We start from the raw sequence: 14,743 nt of genomic DNA on the forward strand, positions 1-14,743 counted from the left end.
ACAAAAGAACACCCCAAATCACCAGAAAAAAGTGTTTTTTTTTCATAATATGGGCACTTTAATATGGAAAGCAACTCTTTAAGTGGAATATTAATTAATGATATAAGTGACCACCTGCCAAATCTTTGTGACTCATGATTGTAATTATAGTGGGAAAAGGGATGAGAATTTATCTGTGTGTGTGTGTGTGTGTGTGCAATGAGATTAAATACAGGAGATAAGAACCGAAGAAACTATATCTGCATTAAGATATGAGTTAAAAAAGTATAATTGGAAGGAAGTAAGCAAGGAAGCTGACCTTAATACTGCATATTAACTAGTTTTAAACATATTTACAACTCTATATAATAAAAACTGTCCAATAAAACAATATTACAATAAAAGGAAATATTTAGAAAACCAAAGATGTTCAAAGCAATTAAAAATGCCTGTTAAAAAAAAAGTCTTTATAGGAATTTTATAAAATATAGAACGAAAGAATCTGAGTTAAAATATAAGAAATATGTGTGCCTGGATAGCTCAGTTGGTAGAGCCGGCGCCCATATATAGAGGTTTAATCCACGACGCAGCAGGCCGTGGGTTCAACTCTGACCTGCAACCCTTTGCTGCATGCTACCCCCTCTTTCTCCCTATTCATTTCTTCAGCTGTCCTGTCCAAATAAAGGCCTAAAAGTGCCCAAAACATAACCTTTAAAAAAATAAGAAATATAAAAAAAATTATCTAACATAATGAGGGTATGTAAGGAGGTTTATTATAATGCATAACTACAGAATAACAGATATAATGTGAAAGGAATATGGAATACGATAAACACCATTATTACAAATGGACTTAATAAATTATTCAGAAAACTTCAATGAAAATGACAAATATGAATGAGGTGGTTGACAGATTCAACAATTTCTTTGTCAATGTGGGCCCTAAACTGGCCAAAGATATAAAGTACACAGGGATGAAATACTCTGTGATGGACCAGGTGGAAAAAAACAAAAAAACATACTTTTTTGGGAACTGTAGAAAACAAAAATGATAGAGATTGTACGTAAAATGAATAAATGATGAATAAAACTTCAATAGATTGTGATTACATTGACAGGTCTCTAGTAAAAATAAAGTAATAGACGGGATTGTAGACCCACTAACACACACACACACACACACACACAACACACACACACACACACACACACAGTATATACAATCTATCATATAAAACAGGAGTATTTCCTGACAAGATGAAAGTAGCTAAAGTCATCCCATTGTATAAATCTGGGGACTCACATATTTTCAATAACTATAGACCGATATCTTTACTTTCTCAGCTCACAAAAATACTATTTGTCACAAGGCTAGATCATTTCATTGATAAAAACAATTTACAAATGGACAGTCAGTATGGATTCAGATCCAGTAGATCAACGTCTATGGCACTAATTGAGTTAGTAGAAAGATTAACAAATTGTATTGAAAACAAAAACTATGCAGTGGGGATTTTCACTCATCTAAAAAAAGCTTTTGATACTGTTGAGCATGAAATCCTATTAAAAAAAAACCCCGGAAAGGTATGGCATCAGAGGTGTGGCTATAACTATAACTGGATAAAAAACTATATTAAAAACAGGAGTCAGTTTGTTCAAATGGGTAATCACTGGTCAGTGCGTATTTGTATTTCCTGTGGCGTTCCACAATGACATCACACATAATATCATTCAGTTCAAAAATAAATTAAAGAAATCAAAATTTGACCAATACAGAAAGGAACAGACTGAAACATAGGAATGGAATTGTAATGTAAAGGTTTTGTTGTCTATTGTTGTATAAGTTATTGTAAGACATGAAAGATTGTATGCTGTATTTGCATATATATTTTTTTATAATTTCATATTGTGAAGTAAGGGCAGGACTAGGGATGTAACGGTATGAAAATATAACCTCACGGTTATAGTGACCAAAGTGATCACGGCTTTCGGTATTATCGCGGTATTTTTAAGAGTGTGTTCAATGTGTTCAGAAAGCACTGATAGGCCTACACAAGCTGAAATAGTTTCACAAAGTGTAACAGTGTTTATTATATTAAAAAAATATAGACAATAGGCTGATAAATGTCCTGAGTGCTGTCATCTCCTCCTTCCGCCATGATTCCAACTTCAAGACACGCACGTTGTCGGCTACGCGGCAACTTCAGGAGATTGGGATGAGGCTGGGAAGGATTAAACACACGGCTTCCACACTGTGGTAATCCACCGTGATAATAATGATATTTTAAATGAAAACAGGTGGCCGGGTTGGTTCAGTGGGTAGAGCAGGCGCACATATACTGGTTTATGTATCGACGCAGAGGTCAAGGGTTTGAGTCCGACCTGAGATGATTTCCTGCATGTCTTCCCCCCTTTCTATTCTAAGCTGTCCTATCAATATCAATCAAGGCGGAAAAGCCCAAAAAATAATGTTTAAATGAAAACAGTAATTGTTATGGCCAACAGTTTTATCGTGGTTTGCCGTTACACTGGTAATCATTACATCCCTAGACAGAAAATAATAAGCTGTTTGCTTCCGCCTGCTCCTTCTCAAACTCTTCCTTTTTATTTTTTTTTTGTCTTTGGTAAATTTTGGTTTTAGTTTTGTGGTTTTATTTTGTTTTCTTTGGCAACATTGTTGATTGTTCGAGATAAATAATAATAATAAAAATAAAATAAAAAGTTACAGTATACAATATTATCAACTGTTTATTATCAACTTGTGTAGCAGTCAATAAGAACCCAAAAGATCCAGAGACAGGGACTTAACAGGAAGAGAAGCTGAGGGCAGTTTAAATGACTGACATCTACAGTTCTGCTGTCCTAATCTGCTGAGTCACTCTGGCTCCACAAGATCTCAATCAATCATGTCCAGCTGGAGGAGCCCAGTGGTCAACGGACAAAAGATATCTAAATAATACACATCACTGGCTGGGAAATATAAAACACTTTCACAAATTGTATTAATTGTAAATACACAATATTTGTCCAAACAACAAACTATTATTAATTGATTACATCATACATTCTTTCACACTGAGAGATTCTCTGTCGGCCTCCTTGAGCAGAGGTGGAAAAATACAAATTATACCAATAAAAGACCAATACTTGATGAATATTACCAAGTACAAGTAAAAACCTATCTGAAAATTACTCAAGTAAAAGTAGTAGTTCATTAAAATGTACTTAAGTAAAAGTTACTTAGTTACATAAAAAACTGTAAAGGGGGGGGATCTCTCCCATGTAGTGTAAAATAGGACAGGGGTCATAAAGCCAAAACTATTTTTTTAAATTAAAGAAAATCTATACAAATGTATAAACATCTGTACAAATGTATACATATGTAGACCTAATAACAACATAACACATGTCACACATACATTTAAGACCCTACAAAGGTATAATGTGCATTTTAGTTTTAGTTCATTTAGTGTGTGCGCAGTGTGTGAGAGAGGTGTGGTATCTTCTGTGTGTGTGTGTGTGAGTGAGTAGGGGAGAGGGGTGAGTGAGTGAGTGAGGAGTGAGGGGGGGGGGGAGAGAGAGAGAGAGAGAGAGTGTGTTTGTTCTCTCTGTGTGAATGTGTAAAGTTAACCTCGACCGTTGCTGTGGACAGCGTGGTAATCACCCTCACCTATTAATGTTAATTTAGAAGAGAAGATGTTACTGTGTGTGTGGGGGGTTATCAAGTTTATCTGACAAACAGGTCTGTCCTGTGGCATATAACATATGCTTTACAAACTTGGCTCCACTCTGTAGCTCGAAGGCGAGTCAGGATTCTGATGGAGACAGAGCCCTCACTGACCCAGAGAGGCTAATGTCGGCCAATCAACTCGCCCGACATCCTCTTCATGGCATCCGCGTGCTAATGTGGAAGCAGCCTCAGTCAGTCTCTCCACTCTACCTCCCAGTAACATGGCCATTAGAGGTGCGCTGCTGCTTCGCTCGCCTCGGGATCATCAGGACTCAGCTGGTCCTCCAACACATCCTCCTCCTGATCACTCTGACAGAGATCACTCCCATCTGATGAGAGAAGAAGACAACAGAAGAGATAAATAGGGCTGTGACAGTATGTAGTTTTCATACCGTGGTGAAGAAACAACGTATCACAACAGTATGGTGGTTAACCATATTAAGCTATGAGCCGAAGGAAACTCCACTAGCTGCTAGGCTATGCAGTGTAAAGTGTAATGGTAAAACACTGCAGCACTATGCTGTCCACCTCAGCTGAGAATGGAGAAATCTTCCCTTCTGTGTATAATCAATTAAACATATCTGAATAAGCTGCAGAGACGTCATCTCGCTCCGCCTCTCTGCTGAGCTCCGTTCACGTTACAGCATCTTACATTTGCAATGAATCCTTGGATCACATGCCTGCCGAACTGTAGGGGCGGTCTGTTACACTACTAGGCCTACAGGCTATTCAACATCACTGACAATTTATTTATCAATATTTCAAAATAGAAAACATCACACTTCTTATGTTTTTATTGTTATTTTATGTGTAAGAGAGAGGGGTGTAATGGTACGCAAAAATCACGGTTCGGTACGTACCTCGGTTTTAAAGTCACGGTTCGGTTTATTTTCGGTACAGTAAGGGAAAGAAATGCAAACATTAAACTGCAGGTTGTTTATTACTATAAACTTTTTAACAATTTGTTTAAACACTTTTTAATAAAATATAAAAAATGAAATAAATATAAAATAAAAAAGAATAAGAAATAAAATACTGCTGCAAAGTTCTCCACTAAATAAAAAACTCAATCACTCAATATCACATAATGAAATATAATGAAAAATATACCCGATCATAATGCTAGCTAGCGAGAGGCTGGGCTAAAGCGTGCCGTGTATGTTGTTGTACAGCGCGCGGTGTGTGATCTTTATTTTTTCCCCCAAACCACTTCAGCGGAAATCCCGCCCTGCAGTCGATTTCATTGGTTTAGGTTACAGTGACAGCGGGTAGGTTTAGAGATCAGTGTTTGGTGTAGGCAATGTGTACAGTGATTGACATATTGACATGGCCAATGAAAACTTTAGAATCAGCTGCAGGGCGGGATTTGCGCTGAACGCGGAGACCTCCGCCACTTAATATGTTCATGTGGAAACACGAAAATTTAACTATGTTCCGCACACAAAAGATGGCATTCATTCATTCGGTGCACATGTGCACCGTACCGGAAGCCCTGTACCGAAACGGTCCAGTACGAATACACGTACCGTTACACTCCTAGTAAGAGACACAAAATTATCCCCACTAGGGTAATTGGGTAAGTTTCAAACATTATAATTTAGTTCATGTTCAACAAGTTAACAACATATACAGGAACAATTAAGTTTATTTTTTGTCTAGCATGCAGAAGGTCACAAAGAGGTGAACAGCATCTGGCTGTTAAACAGAATTACAACTTGTGGTATCTTTAGTTTTGTCAAAGAGCTACTTTATGTTGTTTTTGTTAGTTGAAAGATTACATTGTGTGCTGTGACTGCCCCGGCACCCTTATAGCCTTGAGGATGGGACTGTGGGCAGATTTATTTAACCTAATTTAAGTTGCCAAAAATATTTGCAGTACAATTAATATAAGAAGTCTGCACCTCTTTCTGCATGTGCACCCCCTACCCCGGGATAGCTACCACCGCAAATATAATCTAATTCCGTCGGAAACACTGACCCCTGTAACTTTCACCTGAAGCTTTTCAGACACCAAGTGGAGCGGCTGTGTAGCGCAGCCTGCTTTGTGTTGGAGTGAAGCTCACAGACCTGCAGAGACTTTGGGCATCAAGTCTGTTGACTCTGCAGATTTCACTGAAGTACACAGTGGAAATAAACTGCTGAGAGTCCTGAACGCATCATTACTGCAGAAACAGAGAGATGTTCACTGCTCACTTTAATGATGATTTACTGCTGTTGGGTGCAGCCTGATTGGCTGACTGTTCTCTCTCTCCTCTCACAGCTTCCCTGACAAGGTTGGACATTTACAGAAAATACTGGATCTTTGCTATTGTACAAAACCCGCATGGACTGACTCCAACCCTCTACTTACTCCAGAGTCTCCAGTCTACAGTCTGGACTCTCCTTCAGATCACACAGCTGCTTCACGTCTGACTCCTTCAGGCCGTTGCTCCACAGGTTCAGCTTTCTCAGATGGGAGGGGTTGGACTTCAGAGCTGAGACCAGAGGAGCACAGCTGATCGCTGAACAAACACAGCTCCTCAATCTGAATAAAGAATAAATGAAGATAAAACTATTTATCATATTATCATATTATCATATGTGTTAATGTTTTAAATGTGTAGCTCAACATTATTATGTCCTAATTAATGACATTTTCCCTAAAATGAGTAGAGACTTTGTCATTGTGGAACATCATCATGTCAGCCAATAAAGGATCAACACTATATTCATCCTTTAAACAGCTGTGTGTGTCGTGAAGGATATATATCAATGATCAGACTTTGTATGTGAAAACACTGAAATTAATAGAAAAAAAATATTTCTACTTTAGCAAGTACACTTTATCAATTTAAAACCAGTATTAGTTCAGAGGATCTTCTGTATACAGATGTGACTATTTACCAACAATGATAAACATTAAAACATGAACAAAAATAATATTTACAACTTTATGGATGTAAGTTTGTACATGGATTCAAATTCAATTGTTAAACATATTAGATCTATAATAGTTACAGAGAGTCAGTGAACTGACATCAGAGTCTCCAGTCTACAGTCTGGACTTCCCAGAAAACCACACAGCAGCTTCACTCCTGAATCCTTCAGCACGTTGTCACCAATGTCCAGCTCTCTTAGATGGGAGGGGTTGGACTTCAGAGCTGAGACCAGAGCAGCACAGCTGATCTCTGACAAACCGCAGCTCCACAATCTGAACAAAGAATAAATTATGTAACTTTAGAAGACAATGTTCCTGCTTGAAATCATTCAATGTTTAATAATCTTTTCAGAGCCGAAGAATGTTTAGAAAACAGAAACACCTGAACACAACAGGATCAGGATAAAATTTGACTCTGTAAATTTCTCCTAAATTCAACAAAAGTTGGCGTTCTAAATCAACGTGCTGCTCCGCGATCGCTGTCTGCACCCTGTCATCACATATAACGTTAGAAAACTCTCTCCCTGTGTAATGTTGTTGGATCCAAATATGGTCATTTCTATTTCATCAGCAACCAATCGTGAAAGTAAAATGCGGGCTTTAACTCTAAATGCAAAATCTCATTGGCTAATACCAATTTCTGACAACGTGATTCATTCAGAATCATCACGTGACGTGCTCTGACATTTCCGTGGTAGTTCAAAATGTCAAAAGAAGTGCATCGAAAATCATCTCAGAGAAGACGAAAACAGTGGTCATTAGCAAGAAGACACAGGGGATTACAAACTAAGACAGCAGATGATGAAATGCCTTCACTAGAACTCAGCCGTCCCACTCATCACCCGCACCACATCACTCCAGTCCTAAAACATGAGATGGGAACAGTGCAGCATTCAAGGAGGTGGTTGCGCTCAACCCATACCCTGGGCATGAATTAGTTTAGCTTGAGTGCATAAATCACACTCACAAGTGCATGGGGGGTGGTGATGGCGCAGTGGATATGACACGTGCCTTTGGTGTGGGAGAGCTGGGTTCGATTCCCAATACGATACATCAACCAATGTGTCCCTGAGCAAGACACTTAACCCCTAGTTGCTCCAGAGGCGTATGACCTCTGACGCATATAGCAATTGTAAGTCACTTTGGATAAAAGCGTCAGCTAAATGACATGTAATGTAATGCATGTCAGGGTATGCGCACAGCCAGGAAATGCAAAGCCTTGCAGAATTATTACAGGGGGGCTAGTCTAAATAATCAAGGGTCACTGGATCAGATGAAGGCAGAAATATGGGCAAGTCTAGTGATGAAAATCACACACACTAGGTATAATCCATCCTGGTGTTGGTACTGGAGAGCAGAGGAGAATGGAAAAAAGCCAGAGAGCCATAGGCTTCCCACAGGAAACTTTTTATCGTGGGAGGTGGGTCAGAAGCTCATTCCTGTGTATCACTGGATGTCCAGTGACAGCCTGCTCAAGCGCATGCAGCATGGAGGCACTCAGAATGCCAACGAATGCCTCAACTCCGTCATATGGGCCCGATGTCCAAAAACAGTCTTTGTGGGGAAAAGCAGGGTTGAAGCTGCAGCCAGTATGGCTATTTCTATATTTAATGAGGGTGCCTCTGCCACGCTGGCCGTGATGGAGAATTTGTGGCTTCAGAGCACAGTCGTGACTGTCAATGCAATGAAGGATAACGACATGGTTAGGATTTCAAAAGCCAATAGTGTCCATTCCACCAGTGCAAAGCGGAGCCATAAATATGTAAGCACAGCCAAAAAAGTAAAAAGACACCAGCAGGAGATGGAGGATGGCCCTACATATGCTACTGACATGGATATGTAGACTGTAAACTAACTTGGGGGAACTAGACTGTGTAATGGTTGTGTTCTGTCAGTTTTTGATGTAATGGTCTTCAGTTGAAGCCCATGTTGATGTGTTGTTTTGATGTTATGATCAGTGTGGATGAAGCAATAATGAGTTTTGGATGTTAAACAGTGTGATACATGGCTCTTACTTGGACCTAAAGGTATATTTTGTCTGTAGTTCATGGCTTTCAATAGAAATTTGTGGAATTTTAAAAATGTTTAAAGGCTGTTGTCTCAAAATGAGTTTTTTCCTCACACTCCGAGATTAGATTTACCACTTCTGTAGCACCTACATACACCAACCTTTACAGTCATATTCGTAACTATATTGTGAAGGTTTCGACAGAGGCATTTGTTGATATATCATTCTTGGCCTGATTTATATGACATTTTATGCCTAAAAATAGGGCGGAAATAAGGCTATTGGCAGTATTTTTGGATTTACTGGGTAACAAAAGGATATATTCTTAATCCCCTCTGCACTGTAAAAATTATCAGGGTGGTTCTACTTAAAAATTTAAGTTCAATTGCTGCCTTAAAAATGTGAGTAAAGCCAACATTAAGAATAGTGTTGTTTCAACCCACAAAGTTAGATTATAGAATATGTTTAATTAATGATCATTTATTGTTTGAACTTGATACTGTGATTTAAAACAACTATCAATACTACATTGTCCACTCAAGGAAACTTGCTTCCTCTTGTCAAGCAAAAATACAATTGTATGCTATTTCAACTCACGAAGGTAAGTTAGAGAAGATGTTTAATTAATAATAATTTATTGTTAGAACTTGATACTGTGAGTTAAAACAACCATCTATCTTACATTGTATATTCAAGGAAACTTGCTTCCTTTTGTTAAACAAACATACAATTTTACATTTAATTTCAACTAACTGTATTCATACCAATTGTCTTTTCAAGTTAGGTGTACTCATGTTTTTAAGGCAGCAATTGAACTTATACTTTCAACTTAAGCAGACTAATGTTTTTACTAAAAGATCACACACTGTAATAAATTTCATGGTAGTTTAACTTGGAAATGAAAGTTCACCTTCAGCCTTGAAAATCGAAGTTCACTCAACTTGAAGACTGCTTTTGTTTCAACTTAGAAATTAAAGTTAATGAGGGTGATGTAACTACAGTGTTCTAGTTTTGTTAAAGTTGTTATTTTAGTTGATTTAACTTTTAATTACTTAGTTTAACTTCATACTTTAAGTTAAAACAAATAAATTACTTTCTTTAATAATGCAAGAAACCTTCCTTGCCTAGTATAACAGACATACTTTTCTGCTTTATTACAACTCACGGTTTAAAGTTACAATAACATAACCACATTTATAGTGGAGATAGTGTGGGTGCTTGGGTGCAGCCGCCCCCATGCCCAAAATAGTGGTCCCTCTAAAGCCTCTGATCTTGCGTCCTTGGGCTAATGAAGTGACACACTGCAGATTAATAGCTGAAGGAAGCCTATTACTGCTCAAAGTCTAATGCTACAATACTCAGCAGCTCTTCTTATCAAACATAACAGTCACTTAACTCATGGTTTACAAAAGGTAAACCAGCACAACAATGACAATTACCAGGCAACAAAACACTACATTCAAGCACACGTTTAATAAACAGAATTCAAACAAACAATTCCGAACAAATTGCAAACTTTTCAGCAAATTTTAACACAACTCTATTTACTGCCTTGCATCATGGGAATTGACCAGCCAATGAACCAATTGCACCGGACTGCAGTATGTAGATTGGGGTTGGGCTAAATGTGGACGGAGCCGTTTGACTTTTGAAAAGTACTTTTCAAATACATTTCAATATGAGAAGAGTGAAATGCCAAATTCACAATTCACAAGCCTTTGACAGGTACTCCCTCCTCCCACTAGTGCTTTGTTGTTTGCCACAACACTTGTTATATTTTAGTAGAAATTTGCATAGGCTACATCACTTATCTGCGGTGTATAATCAATTTATTCTGTCCATGCTTTAACTATGCTGTGAAGACAGGTTATTTTAAAATCGAAAGGCAACCATTTTTTGTTGCAACACACACACTTTTTTTTTCAACTGATAACTTACATACCCAAGTTCAATCAACACATACATATCTGATAAAAAATTTAAATAGTGGACCCAATGAATAAATGAAAGTTTAACTTTCAAAAAGTTGAGTTCAAAATCCAAAACTTGTTCAGTTAAAAATAAGAAATAAGTGGACATAACTAAATGGGTCTGTACTTTTTTACAGTGTGTGAATGTATTTTAGTTGAATATATCAACAAAATGCAAAAAAAGTTTGAGCCTTTTTTTTTTTTCAATGATCAAATTCTTCGCTTCTAAATATATGTAAATTAGCGCATAACAGATATAGCCTAATTAGCATATTTAAACATGAAATTACAGAAAACTTGCAATACAGTTTTTTCTCCTATTCATGTGAGTAATCAAATGGTAAAGTTTCATGGTGATATTTGTAAGTTAAAAATGTTTTGCCCTATTCACCTGTAGTGTCTCGCCTTAATTAGTTCACTTACTGTACAGCTCTAGAAAACACGACTATCCTCACATGGACTCTAATCATAGAAACTAATCTAACAGTTCAAATCTGACTTTCCCTACATTCATAGTCAGGTCCATTTTAATTATACAGCCCAATATCACAGATGACAGATTTAGCTCTAGATGCTTTCCAACCTGTACAGCATCCGACTCCCTCTGTCCTTAGTAAAGGTCCTAAAAGACGTCATCATACCTGTCATCATTCATAAGGCCATGCTAACTAAGTTATAGACATATGTGACATCCTTAGTTGAGTTCAGAATGACCAACCATGACAGCAGATCACAGGAAATGTTGGCTTTAAAAGTTCATCAGATATCAAACTGGTGAACTAATTCAAGTCAGAGACGCTACAAAGTTCTACTTGATCTATTTACAATAATGTTTCTGACTGATTTGTTTCAATTAGTGTGTGTGTGTGTGTGTGTGTGTTTGCAGGGCTCGACAGTAATGGTTGCCTGTTCTTTTGTTCTTGTGTTTTTTTAATATATAAAAACAAATCTAAACTTACAAAACTGGAAAATGTTATTTTAAAATAGATATTCTATTTGAATATCTCCGTAAATTTTAAACTACGTTCTTGCACAACACAACATTTCAGCTGTTGTGCGACCGCTTTCCACAGAGCGTGGCAGCAGGTAACGTTAACCTAGCGTTAGCTACAGTAGTAACTGGATTAAAAACGGTTAAAATGCTGACAGTTAAACGGTGTAAAGTGTGTCTGTATTTCACTGTAGAGGATTCCAACAGCGGGACGTACAACAGTCTGCTGCTAAAGCTATGAGCTGGAAGACACAAACTAGCTCTATGGTCACTGCTGTTGTCAGAAAAACCAAACAGACGGGAATAAATGTTGTGTTTACTTAAAACTGGTAAACCTCATGGTGCATTCAAAGTTATTGTAAAATGCCCTTTTCTCATTTGTTTTTTTAAATTTCCCCTTATTTGTACTGATCCGAAAATGTATCCGATCCGTGATTCAAAACCGTGATTTTTTCTGATTTCCGATATCCGTGAGTATTGTGATCTGTTGCACCCCTCCTATTTGAGAGGAATGGTAAATTATATTACAAGCCATTCTCTCATTGTTTCATTATTTAAATGTGTGGTATAGTTACATATGAAATTAATTGCTAAGCTGGCAACCAGCTGTGTGTGTGTGTGTGTGTGTGTGTGTGTGTGTGTGTGTGTGTGTGTGTGTGTGTGTGTATATATATATATATATGAGGGTAGGCTAAACACTGTTCATCCCACACTGCAATGACACAAATCGGCATAGCTTCCATTAAACGTTAGATAATAAGCTAACGTAAGTTGACTAGATATAACATTAACAACGTCATACATTGTTTTTCATGACAAGCATCCGGATATGTTAATCAACATAAACGGGGAGAGGAGACTGACAGCTAACGTCGTTAGCTAACACGTTCGTTAACTTAGCTAACAGTTAATTATCACGTTAATTATCAATGATAACTTCTGCAGGGATGCTATCCATTTCTGCTGTACATTGATAATTATATAAGTGTGTGTCTTGACTAGTGGATAACTGCAGTGGATGCTGTGCTGTTTTAACGTTACCACAAACGATGTTCCCAGTGAGTCTCGGGACATGGATGTATAATAAGGTCTCGGATGGAGCCGTGAACTTTACAGTGCATGTCTCCTAGCATGTCTTTGTGTGAGCGTGCGCGCGTACAGTGGGGTGGGGGCTTCTTCGTTGATGTTTATTTGGGGTGGGTGGCGTAGGAAGCATTAGCACAGAACACACAATAAATGTAAAAATATTTTCGGTTCATTATAAAACCAAAGAGGTTATAATAGTGGCTGGACCAGACCCCCTCCAGCCCCTCAAATATTGTCTATTCGGATCTGCACAAATCATGTAGGTAACCCAATTTGGTTCCAAAACAGCGAATTTTGCCGCAAGGTGAGGAGTTTGCATGCCTTTTGATCCAGTTTGAGTCCAGACTAAAGTTGGGGACAAACTGTTCAGACTGACAAAAAGAGTTGTTGTGATTTATGCTCAAACAAAACCTGAAAACAAGTGAACTGATAGAAATTTTAAACATTTGATCTGGATTTAATGAATTTGGATGTAATTGAATTTGGATTTAAATTAGGAAGGTATTCACTGTAAAAGATCAAAATACATGAACTGACTTTAGAGTCTCCAGTCTACAGTTTGGACTCTCCAATCCAGCACACAGACGCTTCACTCCTGAATCCTTCAGGTCGTTGTAGCTCAGGTCCAGCTTTCTCAGATGGGAGGGGTTGGACTTCAGAGCTAAGACCAGAGGAGCACAGCTGATCTCTGACAAACCGCAGCTCCACAATCTGAATAAAGAACAAATAAGTAGGTTATAATCTGTGGCAGGGAGGAGATTTTCGGCACGAACACCGGTAATGGTAAAAGCTGATCGGGACATCCTTACTAATCAGACTTAAAGTAACAAAAGCCTAACTTAAACGCTAAATATTACGAGCCCCCACTTTGTCATGGACCAGCTCAAAACTCACGACAAGAGAAGGGAGACCACACAGAATTAAGGATTAAATTAAAGCCAATTTTATTTAACCCATAGTTTTGATAATCACATCTGGACTTACCGAGCCTTTCTGCAGTTCCTCACAGCTGGAATCAGTCTCAGTTTTCCCTCCGGTGATGTTTTGTATGTGTACAGATCCAACTCATCCAGAACCTCCTCTGACATCTGCAGCATGTAGGAAAGAGCTGAGCACTGGATCAAAGAGAGTCTCTTCTCTGATCTGTTCTTTGACTTCAGGAACTTTCGGATCTCCAGATGGACTGAGTGGTCATTCATCTCCGTCAGACAGTGGAAGATGTTGATGCTTCTGTCAGGAGAGATATTGGCCTTCTTCATCTTCTTCAGGTTGTTGATGGCTCTCTGGATGATTTCTGGATTGTTGTCTGTCTGACCCAGCAGGCCTCCTAAGAGCCTGTGGTTGGACTCCAGAGAGAGGCCATGAAGGAAGCGGACAAATAGGTCCAGGTGGCCATTTGTACTCTCAAGGGATTTCTCCATGGCTCTCTTCAGGAAGACATCCAGGGATGAACTAACGTAGCCTTTCCCCAGGAAGTCCTTGAGTACCTTTGTGTTCCTGTTGGTGTAACAGTGGAACAGGTAGACTGCAGCCAGAAACTCCTGAACGCTCAGATGAACGAAGCAGTAGACTGTTTTCTTGAAGATTACACTCTCTCTTTTGAAGGTCTCTGAACAAACTCCTGAGTACAACGAGGCCTCTGTGACATCCAAACCACAGCGCTCCAGGTCTTCTTGGTAGAACATGATGTTTCCTTTCTCCAGCTGTTCAAATGCCAGCCTCCCCAGCTTCAGAAGAACTTCCCTGTCAGCCTCCATCAGCTCCTGTGGACTCGTCTCATGTCCCTCAGCATACTTGAGCTTCTTCCTCTTTGTCTGAACCAGCAGGAAGTGTGAGTACATGTCAGTCAGGGTCTCGGGCAGCTCTCCTCTCTGGTCAGTAGTCAACATGTGGTCCAGAACTGTAGCAGTGATCCAGCAGAAGACTGGGATCAGACACATGATGTGGAGGCTCCTGAATGTTTCGATGTGGGAGATGATTCTGCTGGACAGCTCTTCATCACTGACTCTCTTCCTGAAGTACTCCTCCTTCTGGAGGTCAGTGAAGCCTTGTACTTCTGTTA

At 38.7% G+C, this 14,743-nt stretch overlaps 1 protein-coding gene across 2 annotated transcripts in view; it reads right to left on the reverse strand.

Annotated features, from left to right (window-relative positions):
- Positions 1–730: 730 nt before the first annotated feature.
- The window catches only part of LOC120552614 (protein NLRC3-like), a 46,514-nt gene continuing 32,501 nt past the window's right edge, over positions 731–14,743 (reverse strand). Inside the window, exons 7-9 of one of the 2 annotated variants that reach the window (XM_039790794.1) lie at positions 6,726–6,899; positions 6,060–6,233; positions 3,953–4,038 (exon numbers count right to left, since the gene is read on the reverse strand). In XM_039790794.1, the coding sequence (XP_039646728.1) occupies positions 4,029–4,038; positions 6,060–6,233; positions 6,726–6,899 (358 nt within the window). In that variant the 3' untranslated portion in view covers positions 3,953–4,028. Of the gene's footprint in view, positions 2,586–3,952; positions 4,039–6,059; positions 6,234–6,725; positions 6,900–14,743 lie in introns of those variants that run through there. The other variant, XM_039790793.1, reaches the window with a different exon arrangement.

This window comes from Perca fluviatilis, chromosome 22 (assembly GCF_010015445.1).
Source record: "Perca fluviatilis chromosome 22, GENO_Pfluv_1.0, whole genome shotgun sequence".
NCBI classification, from domain to species: Eukaryota; Metazoa; Chordata; class Actinopteri; order Perciformes; family Percidae; genus Perca; species Perca fluviatilis.